This window comes from Mercurialis annua, linkage group LG2, assembly GCF_937616625.2.
Source record: "Mercurialis annua linkage group LG2, ddMerAnnu1.2, whole genome shotgun sequence".
NCBI classification, from domain to species: domain Eukaryota; kingdom Viridiplantae; phylum Streptophyta; class Magnoliopsida; order Malpighiales; family Euphorbiaceae; genus Mercurialis; species Mercurialis annua.
Genome location: NC_065571.1, coordinates 19,314,641 through 19,338,971, shown reverse-complemented (window position 1 = coordinate 19,338,971; position 24,331 = coordinate 19,314,641). Strand labels below are relative to the sequence as shown.

Here is a 24,331-nt window from a genome sequence, read left to right as displayed (position 1 = left end):
CGAAGTTAAAGATATAGGGTTCCGTTTTAAATATTGATTTATTACTTTATCAAAGTTGATTTTATAATTATAAACTATGGTTTATAATTGGCTATGATCATATTATTTTATCAAGTTATTTTTGAGAATTTTAAACTCTGGTTTATATTTTGATAAAATATTTTGGGTCGGGTTAGACTTGGATCACCCGACATGTGAGGTAGTTCGGTAGTTATTGGTAACTCGGCTAACCCAATATTTGAGGAATTAGATTTAAGTTATTATTTACATATTATTTAAATAATATTTTCAGGAACGAATTTTATAGCGGAAACCCAATAGACTTGGCTTATTTATTTATTTGAGTATTGTGTTACTCGATGTGGTTCATTTTGACTCGGGTCATTACGTGATTAACTATTCATTCTATTCTGGCTACGTTTATGTTTGACTCGGTATTGTGCTAGTCCTATGTGGTGTCTAGTATTCTTAGAGTTAGGGGTTGATTGGATTTTAACTTATATATTGTTTAAGACTCGTCGACTGCTCGTGCTTCGGAGTCTACGCAGGGTTAGCTGTTTGCTAAGATTCACGTGGATAAGCAAGCTGTGAGTTTGTAGTGCTATTTACCGCTTTATTAAGCCGCAATTTATTTTAATATTATAAATGCTTTAGAACTGTTTTAAGCGATTATGGATCTGGATTGAAACGAGCTGCTCGATAGGCTTGTATCGAGACTGTGTGCACCGGTAAGTACTCTGGGATCGGCAGACTAAAGTCTTGCTTACGCTGGTATATGACGAGGATTTATTCCCGTCCACTCTGGGTTTATCAGTATGCTATGTCATACTTACGCTGGGATCATTTCAATACTGTTATTCTATAATCATATTATTATTTGTATAAAAGGTTTTGATTTAAGGGTTTTAAACTTAATAAATGTAAATAGTATTGCGAACTCATCTCAGTATATCTGACCCCGTTGTTTTTCCAAATTTTCCAGGTTTATTATATTGAGCGAGTCTGCAGATCTCCGAATCTTTATTCCTCGGAGGTATATTTTCTTTTAATAAATTGTCAAACTACTTTTATTCTTAGACCGCAGTAGTAAATTAGAAGTCTATATTATTCTAGTCTATTTGTCGCATTTGTCTGACTGACTTTATTTTATGCTTTGGCATTATTATTATTTAACTCTGGTTATTTTTATTTAATAGAAGTACTTATATTAAACTGTTAGTTTAAGTTGAAGTCTCGGTTGCCCCCGAGTGATTTTCTGCAGGTTTATTTGATTGGTGGTTTTCCACAAGGCTTGCTACGGGTTTTGGTACAACCATACCCATACCCTAGCGCCGGTCGCGATCCATGAAATTGGGTCGTGACAAAGTTGGTATCAGAGCTTTGATTTCAAACCAAGGCCATTTACATGCTATGTGCTTACTCTGTTATGTTGTTACTGAGTCATAGGTACTACTGCGGAATTAGGTTCATGTCTTGTTTTTGAAATGTCATCTTTTAATTTTTTTTAAAACTTTCTGCTTACACCGATAGGATTGCATCGAGTCGGTCATTAATTATGACTTGATGTGATCCGTTTATTTTATTATATTGATGTTATTTCACTTAGGTGATTTAATTGCTTATGATTTCTCGGGAAATCTTATGTTGATAATTTTCTTTATGTCATACTTGAAAATGATGTTAATTGCCTTATCTTAATAATGTTGCTTTTCACTTGGGTGATATATTTTGGCTGTTATGCCTTTTATGATGTTGCTGACGCTAAATTATTTGTGAGTATTTCTGGCTCTGTCCGTGAGCTTTGATTTCTAAAAATTAATATTTTATCAGGCTTTGACATTGTTTTGAGTTTAAATGATTTTGACCGAAAAATCTTTTTCATGTTTTGTGAATTACATTGTTGGCCACGTATTGGTTTTATATTACTTTAAGGATATTATTTTTACCTAACTGGGGTTTTGATGCAAAAAATTAAATGGGTAGTTTGGACACGACACCCTAAAATATAATTTTCAGTAGCTTGCCAGTAAAAGTGAAATTTATATATTTCAAAAGAAATTGTATATCTGACTAAGGATTGAAAAAGGGTTGTTCTTTTGATATAGAATGAATTTCTCATATTCTAAAATAAATGTTACATCTAGCTTGGTATTTTCAATATGTTTGTTTTGAAAAAAAATTATTTTGTAAGGTGATGCCGTTTTGATGATTTAATATTACGTTTGTAATTTTACCATATTTCGATTTGTCAACACTTTGGTGTTGTTGGTCTTATGCTCGATTTAATAATTTTGATTGAAGTATGTGTTTATGAAAAGATTGTTAGAGATTAAATGTTTTCCTCACTTGGGCGATAAGTTTGATGTTGTTATTGGGTGACGTCGAGCTTCTTATTTTGAAAATATTGAGATTTGTTTTGAAATGTACTTTTCCGGATTTAAAAATATTTTGTATTAATTTTGCAAATGGTAATTGCGGGTTTGACTTCGGTCATTCAAATTGGAGTTGGGCTTGGAAGTTGTAATTACTCGGCTAAATCGATAATTTTAAACTGAGACGTTTGGGAACAAAATTTTTTTTGTAAAGAGGTTTTCCGGAAAATGATTTTTTAAAAACTGTGGGGCTCGACATGAACTTGAAATCTACTTTGTAATTTTGTCTTTCGAGATAGGTTTTGATGCGTACTTTTCGATCAATATATATAGATCTGATTTGATGTTTGGGACATGTTATTATATAATTTAATATTTCGATCATTTCCGGGCTATTTGAGTTGTAACCATTTCGGTAGAAAATTCGTTGATCACATAAGATGTTCTATGCTCAATCCTTTGAGACTTATATTGTTTAACCATCCTAATGAGTAATTGTTTTACTGTGAGATGTTTAAGTGTTATTATTTTTGTCTCTCATGTTTGGTTAAGTTATGCCTTATCAGTTTTTGTCCTCATTGGCCTCGTTGTGCGGAGTATCACGTGAGGGTTTTTCTCGCTAGTTTTTCATTGGCTAAACTTTGGCGTTGGTGTCGATGTGCGATTCGAACATTTGTTAGACCTTGTAATTATTTTTAGATGTTATATTTGGTTTAGCCAAATCTATAGTTTGAACCCTGGAGATTTTAGGTGTTTAAATTTGGTATCAAGGAATCTGAGGATCGACTTTTCAGATCAGTAGTAGATCCTGTTTAAGAATCTATCTTTGTTAGAGGAAGGTGATTTGAGTTATATTACTCGGCGCCGGTGGAATAATTCTACTCGTGAGTGTTTGCCTCATGCGTGGAAATTTGAGCGTTATGCGTTTCTAGGTCGATCTCGTTTGTAATAAATTATGGTATCAAGATTTTTGGCTGTTGGCATTCTGGAAGTAGTTATGAAATCTGTAAATCAAGGATGATCAGTGTAGTAACACGCTGGTGTTTTCATTAGGAAGATTGGTGAAATACCGAAACTGATGGTGGAGCTGTGAAGGCGGTCGTGTTGCTTTGTTTTCTTTGGAAAATTTTCATTTTGTTTTGAGGTGGAATCCGTTGTTAGGTAAATTTTAGTTTCGTTATTAAATTGAGTTATTTCGTTGATGATGATTCATATTGGTGGACTAGGATAATGGAGTTGGGAAAATATGTCAAGATGGGCGAGTGCACGTCTCACAGAGTGTAATGTCTAGAAAAATATTTCGAGGGAAAATTGATTTCAAATGTTAGCTTGTTAAAGTAATTGAAATATTTTTATCACGTAATTGTGTCCAGACATGTCATGAACATGCATTTGAAATGCCACGAATAGGAAACTGCATTGAGCATTCAATATGATCACTAATTAAAAGAAGAATAAATAATTGATACATACATTTAGTACATTCATCACGACATTAAATGATTAGGGTTGAGTGCAACTCTTTGGGGATGAGAGCTGTCATCTCCCTGGCACACAATTATGTAAAATAAATTTTATCAGTGGGACTTTTCAAGAAAAATATTTTGTTATAAACTCGCGAGTTACATTGTGAAAATGATGTTTAAAAGGTTGATAATTTCAAACGGTTTTGAAACTTTTATCTGGTTGGTATCTAGACAAATACTCTGTGATGACGGTGGGGATTTAAAAGGAATTGCATTGTAAGGGTTTGTTTTATATTTATGGAGTATCCGTAATTGATAAATAAAAGCTATGGTTATGAGGTTACACTCGAGGTTTAGTTGTGGTAGTACGGAAATATATTGAGTGCAGATTAAAGGATGGTGTCAGCGTAGAGTATACAAATTGAGGATTTTTCATTTAAGGAAATTGGTTATGCTCTACGTGTTTATTTACACTGAAAGATTTAAAAGGAATTTTGTTTATACAGATTCAATTTTTATTCAAATTATTATTATTATTATTATTTTTTGATACCAGTATGAAAATTATTTCGTAAACAAAGGGGTTCTTATTTTAGGGAAAGTGATGAAATTTTGTCAGCTTCATTTAAAAAGTGGATTTTAAGATTTTTACTAAATGAATGATTTTATAAAATCGTGAATTTATTTTGAAAATAAGGATCGATTATGATTTCAAAAATGAGAGTGTTTTATTTTGTAGATGTGTTTACGAACAAAAGCATTTTTCAACGGGTTAATTATTTTCGGTTGAAAATGAAATTTAACGTGAGGTGCTAGAAATTTCAAATTAAAGGAGGATGGTGTTATTTATATATTTCTGGTTGCGGAAATCATTTTTCTATAAATTTTATTTTGAGCATAACCAATAAACCGATTGATTAAGATTTGATCTAAATGATCTTCGGTAGGATTCGAGGTTTTAGTAATTAAAAATAAATTTTTAGGATAAAAAAATATTGTTGTCTGAAGTTTAAGTTATGTATTCCTTAGAAATTGGTGTGTTTTCTTATGTCTTAGTTCTCGAAGTTGATGGTGTTGTCGAGTTGATCTTAGTTGGTTGAATCGAGACGATTCTAGTGGTATTTAGTTTTAAGCCGTTATTTGTGAGAGCAATTATAAGCAGGACGACATTTTGAATTGCTGATAAGCTTTCTCATTTGAGGTAATTGGTATTTTGACCACTATAAGTTTTGTAGTGCGTAGGTGTTGGGTGATGTAAGATTAATACCAGTAAGAGTGTCTGTATGTTTTAGTAATAACATTGGAGTTTGGCTTATTAAGATTTCGATTTATTTTTGGTGATTGTTCCTACACTTATGATGTTGCTTGGTAGTCTTGGAGACTTGATCAGATAATTTTAAAAATTTCTCGTTTAGCGTGTTGATTATTTCCCGATTGAAAATAAATTTTTAGTTCGTTCACACGTGGTGTTTGGAGGGTCGTTTGAGGTACCAGATTGTTGAACTAAGAATTTTTTTTTGCGTATGCGTGTGGTGATCATTCGAATTTTCGACTCAGTTTTAAATTTGAAGTCGTATTTCTATAGTTGGGGAGAATATCCATATTATTTTCAACGCGTTTTCGGTTAAATTATGTTTCGTTTCGCTTGAATCTCCTCAGTTGTTCTTGTGATAGAATTACCAAGGGTTTGGTTTTATATATTGAATTTGCGGCGGTGTTATACTTAAGTGGTATTATGCGGTTTATTTTGTTTCTGTTGAGTTGCCTCCTGGTAGTAAAATGATTTTGAGAATCAGAAATGTGATACGCGTAGTAGTTTCCTTTCGTTAAGTTGAGCACGCGTTACTCCGTATTTTTGATTTATGTGTGATTTTGTGCATGCTATAATTGATTTTATATTATTTTGGTTGCGGTGAATTCGAGGACGAATTTTTAATAAGTTGGGGAGAATGTAATACCCCGTAAATTTTTTTAATTTATTTTTATGAGTTTCCGCTAATAATTTGAAGTCGTTTACAAATTTATAGTTTGATTCGTGTTCAAATCTATGTTGGGTCGGTTGGCCCATGTTTTGTTATTATTTTGTTGGGCTCATAGTAATCCATGCATATTGATTATCCATTTATTTCCTACACGTTTTAATTGGCCCATGATTGATTTTTGGCCCATGCAATTTTAGTTGTCCATGCAATGTGTAGGAGCAGCAACTTGCTACGTTAATTTCTTTTTCTTTCCTTAAATAATTAAGCCATTTTAAAACCGTTTTAAAACCCTAATTTATTCATCACTTAAACCTAACCCTAGCCGTCAATTTTATCTCAAAACCTCTAAAACATCGCTGTTCAAATCATCCTCTTTATGCTCGTGAAATTAGGTAAGAATCATTGTTCATATTTCAGTTTTTGGCTAAAATTGATACTTGCGTATTCTTAATTGTACTCTCTCGTTATAGCGTTATATTTGGATCCGTCTTGTCCCTGTGATACTAGACTCACGCCTCTACGATTCTCAACTTCGTTTTCGCATTCGGTACGTAAATCATTCCGCTATAGACACCGCCGTTTCATCGCTTTTTGAATGTGTTTGGTTCTATTTTCATATGTTTGTTTCTGCCGAATTGTCATTTTTCTCTTTGGTTATGATTTTTGTGTTTTGATGTGTTATATCTCTTGTTTGATTAGATTATAACTGAATCTATAAGGTTTTGTATCAATTGCTTTCATTGTTTTTCTCGGGCTCTTGATTTCCTCACTGCGAATTTCATATGGTTGTCTCTGCATATTGTTTTGTTCTTGATGGTAGTAATTTTCATTCTTGGTTTGATTAGGTGATGATTTCAGTAAGCTATATTTAAGATGGGTTAAGATTTGTTGAGTTTTTTTTGTGTTGTAAATTATTGATTAGAGGATGATAGATTGTCACTGTTAGCTAGCTTGAGATATTGTCTGAGTTTTGTTTGTCGTTGTTTTGGAGTTTAATTAATGAATTGATATTTTGGTTATGTTTTATGTTGGCAGATTTAATTTGTATTTAAAATTGGCATGTGGCTTGGAGGTTTGATTATTGAAATTACAATTGGCCATGAATTGTGTTCTTGGCTATGGTTTATTCTATTGTTTAATAATTTGGCGTCAGTGGCTTATTCAATTGTTTGGGTTTGTATGAAAGGTTGATGGTGATGAGGTGTCAATTAATGATTGGCTTATTGAGTGTTCTCTTGGTTTATTGGCTATTTTAGCTGCTAAATTATTTTGACTTAATTCTAATGATGCTTTAACTTTATTATTAACTGTTTCATTTTTATTTTGATTTTAATCTACGAAATTGATTTCGATTTATTAATTAGCAACTTGAGTAATATTATAATTAATAAATTAAAAATTACGTTGGGTATTAATATTTTAAATTTAAATTACGTTGGTATGGTATTTTGGCTAAATTACAAGTTAGCCCTTGAACGTTTTAAAAACGTAATTGATTAAATTTTTGATAGTAACTTGGGTTACTCGAAGTTAAAGATATTGGGTTCCGTTTTAAATATTGATTTATTATTTTATCAAAGTTGATTTTATAATTATAAACTATGGTTTATAATTGGCTATGATCATATTATTTTATCAAGTTATTTTTGAGAATTTTAAACTCTGGTTTATATTTTGATAAAATATTTTGGGTCGGGTTAGACTTGGGTCACCCGACATGTGAGGTAGTTCGGTAGTTATTGGTAACTTGGCTAACCCAATATTTGAGGAATTAGATTTAAGTTATTATTTACGTATTATTTAAGTAATATTTTCAGGAACGAATTTTAAAGCGGAAACCCAATAGACTTGGCTTATTTATTTATTTGAGTATTGTGTTACTCGATGTGGTTCATTTTGACTCGGGTCATTACGTGATTAACTATTCATTCTATTCTGGCTACATTTATGTTTGACTCGGTATTGTGCTAGTCCTATGTGGTGTCTAGTATTCTTAGAGTTAGGGGTTGAATGGATTTTAACTTATATATTGTTTAAGACTCGTCGACTGCTCGTGCTTCGGAGTCTACGCAGGGTTAGCTGTTTGCTAAGATTCACGTGGATAAGCAAGCTGTGAGTTTGTAGTGCTATTTACCGCTTTATTAAGTACCGCAATATATTTTAATATTATAAATGCTTTAGAACTGTTTTAAGCGATTATGGATCTGGATTGAAACGAGCTGCTCGATAGGCTTGTATCGAGATGTGTGCACCGGTAAGTACTCTGAGATCGGCAGACTAAAGTCTTGCTTACGCTGGTATATGACGAGGATTTATTCCCGTCCACTCTGGGTTTATCATTATGCTATGTCAATCTTACGCTGGGATCATTTCAATACTGTTATTCTATAATCATATTATTATTTGTATAAAAGGTTTTGATTTAAGGGTTTTAAACTTAATAAATGTAAATAGTATTGCGAACTCATCTCAATATATCTGACCCCGTTGTAAATAGTATTGCGAATCTTTATTCCTCAGAGGTTTATTTTCTTTTAATAAATTGTCAAACTACTTTTATTCTTAGACCGCAGTAGTAAATTAGAAGTCTATATTATTCTAGTCTATTTGTCGGATTTGTCTGACTGGCTTTATTTTATGCTTTGGCATTATTATTATTTAACTCTGGTTATTTTTATTTAATAGAAGTACTTATATTAAACTGTTAGTTTAAGTTGAAGTCTGGGTTGCCCCCGAGTGATTTTCTGCAGGTTTATTTGATTGGTGGTTTTCCACAAGGCTTGCTACGGGTTTTGGTACAACCATACCCATACCCTTGCGCCGGTCGCGATCCATGAAATTGGGTCGTGACAGAGACTCAAGGGGTACACATAAGTCACTCAACATGACACAACCAAGGTACCACATATGCTAATCCGAACATTATCAATATGAAAATAAGTCCGAATCACAACGAGAACATGACGAAGCGAAAATACAAATAAAGTCCATCACAAACCAAAATTTAAACGGACAACCAAACCACCAAAACAAGTCGGAAAACACGCGGTATTACACAGTCCTATTGACAACCAATAGGAGCTTTGTTCCAATGGATCTTTCATGGTTGAAATATACTAGTGCGATTTTTTTATTTAAAAACAGTTTAAATATAAATATTCAAAGGTAAAAACCACAAAGTAAACTCACAAAACCGATATCCCCCCAAAAGCGTATGCTCCTCGTAACCCACTAGTCAAACACCATGGTGTTCTAACTTGGCATATCGACTCTCGTCGCATCTAGCTAGAATTCAAATGTCAAAACATTATCAGACATTGAATTCCTAACTTTAGTTCTATCGTATAAACGATAGAATTTAGACAACTTCCGTTTATAGACAAATTCTATAAACGAGACATATAAATTAATTTCAATATTGAACGTTTTTGTTCCACTTATAATACCACTGTTAATATGGACCTATTTTAATAAACCGAATATCTTTTACTTTACATAAACGTTTTATCCTTTTAAAACGTTCTAGTTTACTTTCAAGATCCCGATTGGACTAATGTCAAACACACTGTTCGAAATAAGTCGAAAATGCTCGACCCCTAACGTCGGTATCGCTGTGCGTTCGCACAGCAGGGCCTGCGCGATCGCACAGCCCTTTGGCCTTGCGTTTTGCACAGCCACGGGGCGATACCCCGGGCTATTCCAACCTAAATTTCACACCGAACACTAAAACACAATACAAACAATCCAATTTCAAAATCAAAACGTTAAACCGATTTGAATTCTATCGATTCGATACGGTCGACGTTATAAATTTAATTATAATCCAATTTATAAATAACCGAATTCTATATATTGGTTATTACCTTGAATATGTGCGGATTATCGAAGAAATCGGAGTCGGAATTGCGAAATCAGACGCAAATCGGATCGAACTTAATTTCGCACAACTGTTGCGCGCGACCTATGCTTATAAGCAAGCAGGAGGCGAAGAAAGAAATGAGAGAAATGGGCTCTGCCCTTCTCTTAGTTATAGAATTCAAATTTGCACTAAGTGCTATTTGGTACTAGCTTTATCATACACTTTAACCCTTATTCTTAATTAGTCATCTGTAACTCAAATGGAGACTAATTTCAAATTTCGCGAAACTTTACCCAAAAATCCAATAAAATATTAAACGAATAAAAATATAATTTTTATTCGCATCCAACTTATATTTTATTTTTAATAAATTCGGAAAGATTTATTAGGTCCAAATCAGTCCCACTTGATTAAAATTACTACGTCCAAATTTCATGAAATTTAATGATAGATTCGCCAAATTATTTCGCGAATATTGACACCAAAATTATTCGCTCAGGATTTATAAATTATTTTATCTTGATTTGGACTACTTAATAATATTTAATTAGTTAAAAACTTTTCGCCTTGAAATTATGCGGACTCGATTCTTTGAATATATAAATGGTATCGGTTTGAGGTTTGATTCTTTAACAAAACTATGAAGATATTCACAGAGCTTCTTTGGTTAAAAATATTTAACCACGTAATCTAAATGATAATAATCTGGAAGTTAATGAACTCAGGCGAGATTAATACTGAAACTACTCCTAAATTAAAAGAATCTGGAGATTGCAGAATAAAAAGAATTGGGTTTGGTTTTTGATTGATTGATTTGTTGATACAAAAATAATGAAGCTCTGAGTTATATATAGCTCTACAAAACCAAGATTCCTAATTTAACTATAACTAATATTCCTAAAGAGAAATACTCCTAATGAGATGCAAATTCCTAATAAAAATAAAAGCTAATCTGAAAAAGGCTTTTAGTTGGGCTTAATCCCCTTGATAAGCCCACATGATGCTCTACCCATAATATTTTTGGGCCGGTGTAAACAATGCCCCAAACAAGCCTGAAATACACGTTTTGGGCTTGTTCCTTTCTCAGGCCCATATCTGATGCTTCTTAATCCACATCTCCGGCCCAGATTCTGGTGTATCAAAATTTAAAGGTGTGACACCCTCTTAATTAAAATATTATTTACTCATAATGTTATAATAAACACAACATAATCCATTTCATACATTTCATGTTACGACACAAAAGTTTTAACTTATCGCATAACCGTAACATTCAAACTGTCTCACATCAATCACTTATACATAACATTATACAAAAACTCTTAGTACAAACGTTTCATTTATCTAACTTATTTCCATAAAAACTTGAAAATATATGCACATGCAATGAACTCTCCATTGGCCCACCTGAAACCTCTATCAGATGCAAATGTCGACTCAATGCAACTCTTTGTATCCTGGAAAAAAAAATAACGCAGAGGGGTGAGCCTGAAACTCAATAAGCAAATAGATGTATGTATACTAAATATACACATTCATAAAGCTAAAATATAACTCAAGCAATTATCCATTCAACATACGCAATAACCACAACAAACATAGTAATCCAATGTTCAATTCAACCCAAACATATTCTCACATTTCCAATCAACATCAAGCTTACAGAAGGATATTCAATCATGCGCATAAATCTCACGTTGGCCCAAATCGCCATATAGGCAACCAACATACGTTATTGGCCCAAATCGCCCTTTAGACAACCAATAACTCAATCTCACGTCGTTGGCCCGAATCGCCAATTAGGCAACCAACGACTATCTCAATTCTCATTGAATATCCAAACATAAGCATGACATGATTCTCAAAACCAAAACATGACTCGCACAAACAATTCAACCATAATTCACAAGCGCATTTACGTCTCAAATCAATACACACTTGCTATTGCAAATAAACATATATACCAAGTATAACAGTATCTATTCACTTACTCAATTCACCGAGTCTCAAACCCGTGAAGTTCCAGGCTTGTCCGTTGTATTACCTTCTGGTCTATAAGTACCAAATTTCTTCTTTCTTGATTCAAACTTTAATTATAGAGTAATTGATCTTATGGCTGGAGTTAGATTTAGGTTTTCATGAGTTTCTTGCTCTTCCGTCTCTCTTGTTTAGATAGATGAAGAAAATTTAGCTAAAGAGGTGATATTTAACTTATACATAAGGTTTCACTCAACTAAAATAGAATTAGTTTCATACAATTATCTTCCAATACAAACATCTAATATAATTCTTGAAATATAATTTAACTCCAACTTAACCCTTTTAGTTTGTTTCATTTCATGGTAATTAAACCAATTAAGTTTTACCGACGTGCTTTCAATACAATTTAGTTCTAATATATATATTTGTCGTTATATTTACTATTATTCATTTTAAATAGTTATTGCATTAAACAAACCCCCATTATTCCATTTAATTATATATTAATCATATGTTTAAATGCTCACGTAAATTCTTATGAATGACACTTACTCTTAATCGTCAAAATGAATGAAATGCATGAGCATAACTATATGATATTCAAATGTGGGTGTTACAACTCTCCCCACCTTAGAAAATTTCGTCTCGAAATTGAAGAACTTACCACCATCATTAAACAGATAAGGATATTTCCTTCTCATATGTTCTTCCACCTCCCATGTAGCTTCCTTTGGATAATGACGACTCCATCTTACTTTAACCATCGGTATCTCTTTATTTCTTAATTTCTTTACCTCTGCTCCTAGTATTTCTATAGGTTCCTCTGTGTATACCGATTTCTCTATGAGTTCTACCTCTGGTTCTTTTATCACATGACTAGGATCAAATCTATATCTTCGTAACATGGAAACATGAAACACGTCATGAATTTGTGATAACTCTCCCGGTAATGCTAGTCGATAAGCCAATGGTCCAATTCTCTCAATGATTTCATACGGTCCAATATATCTTGGACTAAGCTTTCCCTGCTTGCCAAATCTCAAAATTCCTTTCCATGGAGATACTTTCAAGAATACTTTCTCACCCACTTCATATTCCATTTCCCTACGATGTCTACAGTGTAACTCTTTTGCCGATCTTGTGATGCTTTCAAACACTGTTTGACTGTTTGTATCTTATCCACAGTTTCTTGAACTATTTCAGGACCTTCAAGTTGTCGCATTCCTTCGATATCCCAACACACTGGACTTCGACACTTTCTTCCGTACAGTGCTTCATATGGAGCCATACCTATACTAGAATGAAAACTATTATTGTAGGCAAATTCCATCAAAGGTAAATGATCATCCCAGTTCCCTTTGAATTCTAGTGCACAAGCTCTCATCATGTCCTCCAAAGTCTGAATAGTTCTTTCTGATTGCCCATCTGTCTGCGGATGAAATGCTGTACTGAAATGCAACTTAGTACCCATAGCATTTTGTAAACTACTCCAAAAGTGTGAGGTAAACTGTCACGACCCAAAATATTGAGCCGCAACCGGCAATAGGGAACGGGAGTGGTAGCTCCGGAACCCGTAGCAAGCCTCAAACGACTATTAATTTTTCGCAAATAATAAACAAACAACAGTAAACAACGGAAGCCAATATACATATACAACATATAATCATACATTTACACTAACTGTTCCAAAACCTCGCGGGCTCTAGTTACCGTACCCTGTACGAACTGGCCTCGCGGTACTATATACATCAGTTAGTGTAACAGAGCATATCACCGGCACCTCGGGCCGTGAGTAAAACATAAAGCACGTAGCCTATCAAAGCACATAAACAAGACAGCTAGGATATGTACAATCAAAATACACTGTTGTCTAGGCTACGACTCTGTCAACGCGGGACTACTACTGCAGCATTCACAAAAGTCAGAAACTATACATATACAGCTGACTTCTGGACTTCAAAATTGGCCTCTAGCTAAGTCCACACACTAAGCACCTGGAAACATCAAAGGTGAGGGGTCAGTATTTGGGAAAATACTGAGTGAGTTGACATTTACTAACGATATTAATATAAAAACATAGCATCGCATTTCAAGAAAACAATAATATAAAACATATAAACATGTATTCGATCCATACGAAACTAATATCCTAGCATGCGACTCATCTCTTGAATAATCATATATCGTTCAACCCAATCGTAAATCTCAAGTTGTGAGTCCAACTCACTGGTGGGCCCAGCCCACTAGATACGGGGACTCCAGACTACACCGTAGCCGAGTGCTCACTCGTATCAAACTATACCTCAAATCTCAAATTTCATATTCATATCGTATTATATATATCTAGTCGTTTCTCAAATGCAAACAGACTAGACCGACTCGATACTGGTGATCACACAGCCTATTGACACCCAATAGGTAGCTAGTTTCTTCGGGTCGCATACTAGTTCTCGTATATAAACTTAATAAAAACATATAACATTTCAATCAAATATAACATGCGATGCGTATAAACAGTATATATATATCTATATAAAATATCTTTAATATATAATACACGAAAGTAAATACAACTCACAGTGACCGCTATCCAATCAATAATGTGGTCGATGAAATGATATGCCCTCGCTATCCCACGTCTACTGACCTCTCTGCTCGCTGACACGTCTGATAAATAATTAATGTTTAATGATTAGACGTGAATCTCGTATTCCCATACGTATAATACTTTTAAGTTTTAGGGTTTAGTTTCATTCCGATGAAGTTTCAAGGAGTTTTCAGGACAATGAGCAGGTGCTGCCTGCACACTGACACTGTTTAGTAAAACGATGATCTCTCCCAATTGAACCGTTGGATCGAGATGAAATTTGACAGAGGCGTTCCTAAGAGGCAAATCTATAAACTGACCGTTGGGATTTTGAATCTGCCAAGATTTGGGTAGTGTGCGAACGCACACCCTAAAATTCAAGGAGTGTGCGAACGCACACTCAATGTGTGCGAACGCACACCCTTGACAGTCCCCGGAAAGTCGTTTTCCTGGGCTTTTCAGCCATCCCGACGTGCCATACATTCAACTATACAAAACCCGCATCTCGGTTTTCATTAAAACGATATAATAACTTCAAAAACGTCGAATTCAATCCTAAAACTCAATTCCATCATAACAGCCAATAAAATCCTATTTTTGTACCAATTCTCGAGATATTTACCTTGATTTGATGCTCGAGATTGATAGAGGATTCGATTCTGAAGAAATCGCCGCGAAAATCACTTGAATCGGACGTCGTACGGCGAAACGGCGGCGGAACGATCGTAATCGGCGATGGTTTCCAAATTTCTCTCGAACTCTCTTTTCCTTCTTCTGTTTCATATTTCTTTATACATATATTTTGGCAAATATACCACTTTGGTCCTTGTTCTTTTTATTCATTATCATTTATCTTTTAAACTTTTATTTCGTACGATTTAATCTATAACTAAATCGATAAATCCTTTTATTATAACTTATACGTATTATTTATATCCAATAAATAATACGAAACTCAATATTACTATTTTCCCGTCGAATCCTACAAATTTCCATTTTCGGCACGAAGTGGCTAAATTACCACTTTGGTCCCTGTACTTTATTTTGAACTTCTCTTAACATTTTTCCTTTTAATTCCAATTCTAACTTTAGAATTGAAATATAACCTTAATTTTCTCATAGTTAATTTCCCATAACCGACCTACTTGAAACTTATTTACTTTATCTTTTCAGAAATTCTTCTGATATCGCCACTCTGGCGAATCAAAACTGGACACGTGGTCCAATTAGCTAATTAAATATTTTGGAGTATTACATAAACCGCGGATCTCTATCAGACACAATTGAATTAGGCACACCATGCAATCTAACAATCTCAGAAACATATAATGTAGCCAATTTATCTAGGGAATCAGTTTGTTGAACAGGTAAGAAATGAGCAGATTTACTGAGTCTATCAACAATAACCCAAATAGAATCATGCTTTCTGAATGTACGTGGCAACCCAACAACAAAATCCATAGTTATTTTCTCCCATTTCCACTCTGGTATAGCTAAAGAATGAAGTTTACCTGCAGGTGCCTGATGTTCTGCTTTCACTTGTTGACATGTTAAGCATTTAGCCACAAATTCTGACACATCTTTCTTCATTGTTGGCCACCAATAAAAAGGCTTCATATTTCTGTACATTTTAGTACTTCCAGGGTGCATACTATAGGGTGCATTATGAGCTTCTTCTAATATATCCTCCCTCAATTTTTCCACATTTGGAACACAAACACAACTGCCATTTAACAAAAGACCATCATCTCTCAGAACAAATTGATCATGTTTTCCTTGTTCAACCTTTCTTCTCATCTTCTGTAAATAAGGATCTTCAAACTGAGTTTCTTTAATTTTATCTTCAATAGAAGGCTTCACTTGTAAGGTGGCTAATAAGATATCATCATATGTGTCCAACCAAGTATTCATACTTCTAAGTGCAATTAAGTAGTCAACATCATAACAAGGCATACTTTCCATACTATCCACAACCGTTCGAATCAAAGCATCTGCAACAACATTGGCTTTTCCAGGATGGTAATCAATAGTACAATCATAATCTTTTAGTAACTCAATCCATCTTCTTTGCCTTAAATTCAACTCTTGTACAATCATAATCTTTTAGTAACTCAATCCATCTTCTTTGCCTTAAATTCAACTCTTTCTGTGTAGGAATATATTTCAAGCTTTTATGATCTGTGAAAACTTGAAATGTCTCACCATATAAGTAATGTCTCCATGTCTTCAACCATGCACAATAGCACCAAGTTCTAGATCATGTGTGGGATAATTCACCTCATGAGGTCGTAGTTGTCTAGAAGTATATGCAATGACCTTTCCATGTTGCATTAATACACATCCAAAGCCTTGCTTTGATGTATCAGTGTAAACCACATAACCTCCATTTTCAGATGGTAAGGAAAGTATTGGTGCTGAAGTAAGCCTTTTCTTTAATTCCTCAAAGCTTTTCTCACATGTGTCAATCCACTTGAAAGTTGCATTCTTTTTCAGCAAATTTGTCAACGGTTTTGCAATAACAGAAAAGTCTTTCACAAATCTTCTGTAATACCCTGCTAAACCCAGAAAACTACGAACTTCTGTAACATTCTGTGGTGACTCCCATTCAAGAATAGCTTTAACCTTTGATGGATCTGGCTGTAGACCATGTTTAGAAATAATATGTCCCAAAAAGGCTATTTCTACCAACCAGAATTCACATTTACTAAACTTGGCATAAAGTTGTTTGTCTTTTAAAACTTGTAAGACAATTCTCAAATGTTGTTCATGTTCTTCATGGCTTCGAGAATAGATCAGAATATCATCAATAAACACAATCACAAACTTATCCAAATACTGCTGAAATGTTTTGTTCATTAATGACATAAAAGCAGCTGGAGCATTCGTCAATCCAAATGGCATCACAATAAACTCATAATGTCCATACCTAGTTCTAAATGCAGTTTTAGGAATGGACTTCTCATCAACTCGAAGTTGCCAATACCCTGACCGCAAATCAATTTTAGAAAATACCATGGCACCTCTCAATTGATCAATTAAATCATCGATTCTTGGCAATGGATATTTATTCTTCACAGTAATTATATTCAATTGCCTATAATCAATGCATAATCGCATACTACCATCTTTCTTCTTCACAAATAACACAGGTGCGCCCCAGGGAGAAATACTTGGCCTGATGAATCCCTTATCTAGCAGTTCTTCTAACTGTTTCTTCAGTTCTTTCAATTCTAGTGGAGCCATTCTATATGGTGCTATAGAAATAGGAGCTGACCCAGGTATAGTTTCAATTTCAAAGTCAACCTCCTTATGTGGTGGTAAACCAGGCAAATCATCAAGAAACACATCTGGAAAGTCTCTCACTACTAGAATTTCTGAAACCCCCAGACTAACTTTAGTCATATCTATTACACTAGCCAAATATGCTTGACAACCATCTTTGATCAAATGAAACGCAGTAACAGCAGAGATTAAACAATTCAGCACTGTTTTCCTTTCCCCAACAATCATCGTTTTCATTTGCCCTTGAATTTCCATAACTACTTCTTTAGTTTGACAATCAACAATGGCATGATGTTTTGACAACCAATCCATACCCAATATAACATCAAACTCTCAAATTAATAACCACCAAATCAGCTTGTAAGGTCATACCATCCACAATCATAGGACAAGATTTCATCATAGTATTTACAATAATAACACCCCAAGCAGGCATAGAAACATATATATCATGTCCCAATGGTTCAAATATGCCATGCACACGTAATGCAAACTCATGTGATATGAATGAACATGTAGATCCAGGATCAATTAACACATGTGCATCACAATTACAGATAGAAAATGTACCAGTAATCACATCAGGTGCAGTAGGTGCATCTTGCCTCGTCACTGCAAATACTCTGGCTTGGGTATGAGGTTGGCTTGTATATCCAGACTGTATAGCTGAAGATGTTCCTCCTCCTCTATTACCTCTTCCTCTTCCCCGGCCTACACCCACTTGGTGTATATTTTCACCCACACTACTCTGACCCATAGCTTGAGATTCTTCAAGCAAACCTCTCCTGAGTGGACAATCTCTAACAATATGGCCAGGTTGACGACAATTATAACACACAATAGGGTTTCTTCCCCAACACTCCCCTGAATGTACTCTGCCACAATTTGCACACACTGGAGTGGATCCTACACTAACTGACCTTGTTGGTCGTTGTCTATTATCAAACCCAGTAGATGTATATCCACCTCTGCCAGATGGCATTAAAGCTGGCCTACTCGACTGACCTCTTCCCTTTCCTCTATAGCCACTAGTACTTGAACTTGATCCTCTAAAAGAAAAGGAACTACCATGTCTTGAAGGAGCATAAAAAGTCCCAGTCATTTTCTTCTTTTTAGACTCTATCTCGCTCCTTTCAACTAGTATTTCTTCAGCCCTCAAAGCGGCTTCAATCAATGCACTATAAGTAGGAGTCTTAACAGCAATTTTCTCTCGAATATCAAGGTTCAAACCCCTTTCAAATTTACTTCTTTTCCTTTCCTCAGTAGTTATCTCTTCAGGTGCATACTTTGATAATCTGACAAATTGAAGTTCATATTCAGCCACTGATAACTCATTCTGCTTCAGTTCCATGAATTCAATTTTCTTTTTATCACGATACACTGGTCGCATGTATTTCTCACCAAATTCTCTGAGGAAATCATCCCAGGTTAAAGTCAATGGCCTATTTCCGCTTCCTGTAACTGTTTCCCACCAATCCAAAGCATCCTTCTCAAACAATGACACTGCATATTTTAACTTCTGCTGAGGAGCGCATTCAATTCTGTCTAAAACTCTCTCTGTATTTCTCAACCATTCTTCAGCTTCTGCAGGACCTGTAGTACCTCAAAATGTCTTTGCCCCTTGTTTCCTAACTCTCTCATAGTTTTTGTCAATTTCTGGTTCCTGTGCTCGATGGTGCGGAGGTGCTGCTATTCTTTGCAACATTTCGATAAACTGTCCCAGAAAAGGATTTTCATCTTGCGGTGGAGCATTATCCTCAGAATGTTCATGTTCATTAAAAGATGCATTTCCAGGACCATGCACAGACTCTACAGACATTTATGGGCCAATGGGATCATCTCCATGCTCATCCATCCTATAGAAGATGTACTACATCAATTAGATGTATATCATGTTATGCATGTTATGCAATATGCATCACAACTCTACGCCCTAGGGAATCTAATCCCTGCTTTGATACCACTTAATGTGACACCCTCTTAATTAAAATATTATTTACTCATACAGTTATAACAAACACAACATAATCCATTTCATACATTTCATGTTACGACACAAAAGTTTTAACTTATCGCATAACCGTAACATTCAAATTGTCTCACATCAATCACTTATACATAACATTAAACAAAAACTCTTAGTACAAAGGTTTCATTTATCTAACTTATTTACATAAACACTTCAAAATATATGCACGTGCAATGAACTCTCCATTGGCCCACCTGAAACCTCTATCAGATGCAAATGTCGACTCAATGAAACTCTTTGTATCCTGAAAAAAAAAAATAACGCAGAGGGGTGTGCCTGCAACTCAATAAGCAAATAGATGTATGCATACTAAATATACACATTCATAAAGCTAAAATATAACTCAAGCAATTATCCATTCAACATACGCAATAACCACAACAAACATAGTAATCACATGTTCAATTCAACCCAAACATATTCTCACATTTCCAATCAACATCAAGCATACAGAAGGATATTCAATCATGCGCATAAATCTCACGTTGGCCCAAATCGCCATATAGGCAACCAACATACGTTATTGGCCCAAATCGCCCTTTAGGCAACCAATAACTCAATCTCACGTCGTTGGCCCGAATCGCCAATTAGGCAACCAACGGCTATCTCAATTCTCATTGAATATCCAAACATAAGCATGACATGATTCTCAAAACCAAAACATAACTCGCACAAACAATTCAACCATAATTCACAAGCGCATTTACGTCTCAAATCAATACACACTTGCAATTGCAAATAAATGTATATACCAAGTATAACACTATCTATTCACTTACTCAATTCACCGAGTCTCAACCCCTTGAAGTTCCAGGCTTATCCGTTCAAACCCGTGAAGTTCCAGGCTTATCCGTTGTATTACCTTCTGGTCTATAAGTACCAAATTTCTTCTTTCTTGATTCAAACTTTAATTATAGAGTAATTGATCTTATGGCTGGAGTTAGATTTAGGTTTTCATGAGTTTCTTGCTCTTCCGTCTCTCTTGTTTAGATAGATGAAGAAAATTTAGCTAAAGAGGTGATATTTAACTTATACATAAGGTTTCACTCAACTAAAATAGAATTAGTTTCATACAATTATCTTCCAATACAAACATCTAATTTAATCCTTGAAATATAATTTAACTCCAACTTAACCCTTTTAGTTTATTTCATTTCATGGTAACCAAACCAATTAAGTTTTACCGACGTGCTTTCAATACAATTTAGTTCTAATATATATGTTTGTCGTTATATTTACTATTATTCATTTTAAATAGTTATTGCATTAAACAAACCCCCATTATTCCATTTAATTATATATCAATCATATGTTTAAATGCTCACTTAAATGCTTATGAATGACACTTACTCTTAATCGTCAAAATGAATGAAATGCATGAGCATAACTATATGATATTCAAACGTGGGTGTTACAAAAGGGGTTCGCAGTTATAAACCATTCGGTACCCCCTTAGTGCCACGTCATCCCCAACTGTTTCCCACAATGACACGTACTAATGGCCTGAACTCTTCGGCTTCCACCAATTTTGCACTTTTAAGAAAAACAACAAGTCATTTGTTCATTACCTATTCTTTCTGCAAATTTCAAGACTTTCTCTCTCTTCTTAGCAATTTCAAGCTTTCTGCAATCCTCCTGGTAAGTACTCGCCTTTCATTGTTTAAATCGCCCTTTTTCATTTCGCCTAATCGGGGTGTGCTCTCGTTTGCAGTCACCATGGCTGCTCCTAATTATACCGTCGCTATCCAAGTCACCGAGAAGATCACCGAGATTCGCGCAGCTGCTCCAAACACAGACTTTCAGGTAATAATCAAAGCTAGTGACGATCAAGAGTGTGTCGGCCCCATCCTTGTTTCGCCCAACCATCTGTGCGAGATTGCCACTCCCTTTCATGAAGAAGTCCCACCACGCTTCTCTCTTCCCCACCAATCCTCCATCTGGGTAAACACCATGTTCAGGAACTGGCCGACTGAACATAAAGGGTATCAAGACTGGGTAAACAGACTGAAGCCACACTTCGGTCAATTATGGAAAGATGTTGGTATAAATGACATGATCGGTCTATGCAAGGCAAGCAGACCCATAACAAAGCATTATATCATGGGCACCTCTCTTTTTTGGTCAAGCGCCATCAATTCTTCTGTTTCAAGTTCGGCGTTATGACTGTCCCTCTCCTGGACATGGCGACTATTCTCAACATTCCAGTCATCGGCAAACGCATTTCGCCTAATTTGGATGCCGACGTCCCACCATTTAAGTTGATAACAGCTCAGAGAAGTCATATGGTCCATTCGTCAAGGTATTCATGGGCGAAGAATATTACAAGCGTGATGCCAGAGAACATATTGCGTTCCTCGCCTTCTTCGTGGCGAAATTTGTCCTCTACACTTCTTCTTTTAGAGTTACTACCGACTGCTTCACACTTACCACTGCTTTTGTTGACGGGCGAAAATGTAACCTTGGGGAGTTCATGCTTGCTCACTTATACAAAGGACTTAATGAAATCGACCCTCATGGTGCCATCCGGGTGTTTCAATATCCTAGTGGCCTCCTATGGGTCCTTCAATTATGGCTTGCACTCTACTTTCCAGAGCTTTTCGAAGTCGGCCCTCAGATTAAGGCCGAATTGTGTGGATACCAACTAATCTCTGCTGGTACACGCCTTCCACATGTGTTAGATGTGTTGGAAGTTTTTACCAATTCTGTCAGAGCCTCCGAATTGTTCTGTCCAATCTGAACCGTGAAGTATCCCCCTTCCTGGCTCTTCCTCGGCTGGGATAGTGACGATACTGAAGAAGCAAAGGCCGATTCTCAACTAAAACTTGGTGGCCAATACTGGGGCAATGCTTCGAAGTCCCGCAATCTGATCGCTGGTTTAGAATACAAGCGTAGCAGCATAGAGGCATACTGCCCTAACTACGTTGCCCGTCAGTTCGGCTATAACCAAGGAATTCCCTGTCCTTTATTGATATCCGTCAATAATCGCGGGACCTACAGACCTTCATTAGAAAACTACCTAGACTTTCAATTCATAACTCGCCTAAACAGGGCTTACCTTCCACCTATCTTTGAAATTTCTCGCCCTTCTGTATCCTCAAGTTGTACCCCTGAGTATGAAAGCTTGTGGGCTTCAGCCATAGAGTCATACTTCGACCTGTCCCCAAAAGAAATCCTCTCTCTTCATAATTTTTCATTACCTCCTATAACTAGAAACTTTACTCATGCCGATCTGTTTTTTTTTGCAGGCACCGAAACGTTCTAAATTTGAAGGTAACCTTTTCCACCTTTTTGAAATAGCTAAGCTCGAACGCTTTTACAAATTCAAATATGACCCACTTGATCGGCCTGGTATGAATCTTAAAATGCAACGCCATAGGCGAATAACTAGAACAAAATATAATAAAAAAATGAAAAAGGTTTGGAAAGAAAAGTATGAAAAAACTTACTCCTATGAATTTTACTTAGCCCATATTCGTCCTAAATTCAAATATAAAAGTCCACCAGTCCCTAAGTGCAATATGTCCACCGAAACTCCAATAAAAATGCCTAAGAAAGGAATTAAAAAATCAAAGCCGAATATGACTAATGAAAGAGTAACTTATACCGGCATCAGATACCCTTCTGAATTAGAGGCGCTAACCGAATTGGTCAAAAACGGTTATACTAGAGTACCAGGTAAGTTGAATGATTTTCTTGCTAAACACTTGTTAGAATGTTGCATTAACTCCCTTCTTTCCTATTCAGTTGGCGTTCTGAAATGGAATAAAGATGATGTTTTTGATGCCGATGGCGAAGAGAAGCCAGAGTCCAAGAGGGCCAGACAGAAACGCCCATAAAACAAAAAGTCGTCCAAGAAAGAACCTAGGGCCAAAAAAGCCAAGGCAGATTTGGCGGGGTCTCGCCTGTTTGATCCTACTCCTTCTGAACCTGAAACAACTCGTCCCTCCAGGAGCGCTCATTCTTCCTCACGGGGCGATACCCAAACCGGCAACGAGCAGACTGGTGACGAGGGCCTCTCCCTTCAGCAAGACTGTTCTTTGTAAAAAAACTCCTTCTGAGGCGACACCCACCATTTCCCAGATGCTTACCTTCTCTCTGTTGCCCCCATTGTTATCACCGCTAGGTTCAGATTTGATCAACCTACCAACGCGAATTGCTGCTGGGACTAAAACAAAGGTACCTTAATTTGTTTAAAGTTGCCATAATAGTAGCCTAGCATCTGATTTTTTATTATGGACAATCTTGGCAGATTCCTGACACGACCCCGGCGAACAATGATGATATTGCGGCAAAGGCAGCTGTTTTTCTAAACTCGGATAGTGATGAAGAGGATTCGCCTGTTCTTCCAGAACATGAATCGCACGTAAAAGTGAACATCTGTCCTTCTGAAAACTGGGGGGATCACTTGGATGTCATGTCTGAGATGAAAACACAAGGCATCTCTTTGTTCAAATCGCCCGGGGATTTTGAGAAGAAGAAAAAGTACGCAGCGGCTTTGTCTGATGCTCCTCGAGAAGTTCTTGGTGAAGCAGCTCGTGATGCGGTGGCGAAATTGTCGGTATCTCTGCAAGCGTTTCAGAAAATTCACGATGAATCGGTATCCATCCAAGCCGAACATGATAAAGTGCTTCACCAAGAAGCAGAAGCCAAAGAAAAGCTGGAAGTACTGAAGGGGAATGTGAAGTCTGCCGTTTCCACTCTCACAGATCGCCGAACTCGTGTAAAAGAGCTACAAGACAGAATCGCTGCTATGAAGCTGGATCTAGAAACTGAA

At 35.7% G+C, this 24,331-nt stretch overlaps 1 protein-coding gene across 1 annotated transcript; it reads right to left on the bottom strand.

Annotated features, from left to right (window-relative positions):
* Nucleotides 1-17,853: 17,853 nt before the first annotated feature.
* Nucleotides 17,854-19,347, bottom strand: LOC126668340 (uncharacterized). The gene is made up of 2 exons (XM_050361545.1): nucleotides 19,162-19,347; nucleotides 17,854-19,050 (listed from the first exon to the last, which is right to left on the bottom strand). Exons 1-2 carry the CDS (start codon nucleotides 19,345-19,347, stop codon nucleotides 17,854-17,856), a joined length of 1,383 nt encoding a protein of 460 aa, XP_050217502.1.
* Between the last annotated feature and the right edge of the window lie 4,984 nt (nucleotides 19,348-24,331).

Excerpts from the sequence above, each read along its gene's own strand:
- LOC126668340 (XM_050361545.1), bottom strand. The coding sequence starts at position 19,347 with ATGTCTGTAGAGTCTGTGCATGGTCCTGGAAATGCATCTTTTAATGAA. Across the intron at positions 19,051-19,161 it reads TTGACAAAAACTATGAGAGA|CAGAAGTTAAAATATGCAGT; the intron begins GTTAGGAAACAA and ends TGCGCTCCTCAG.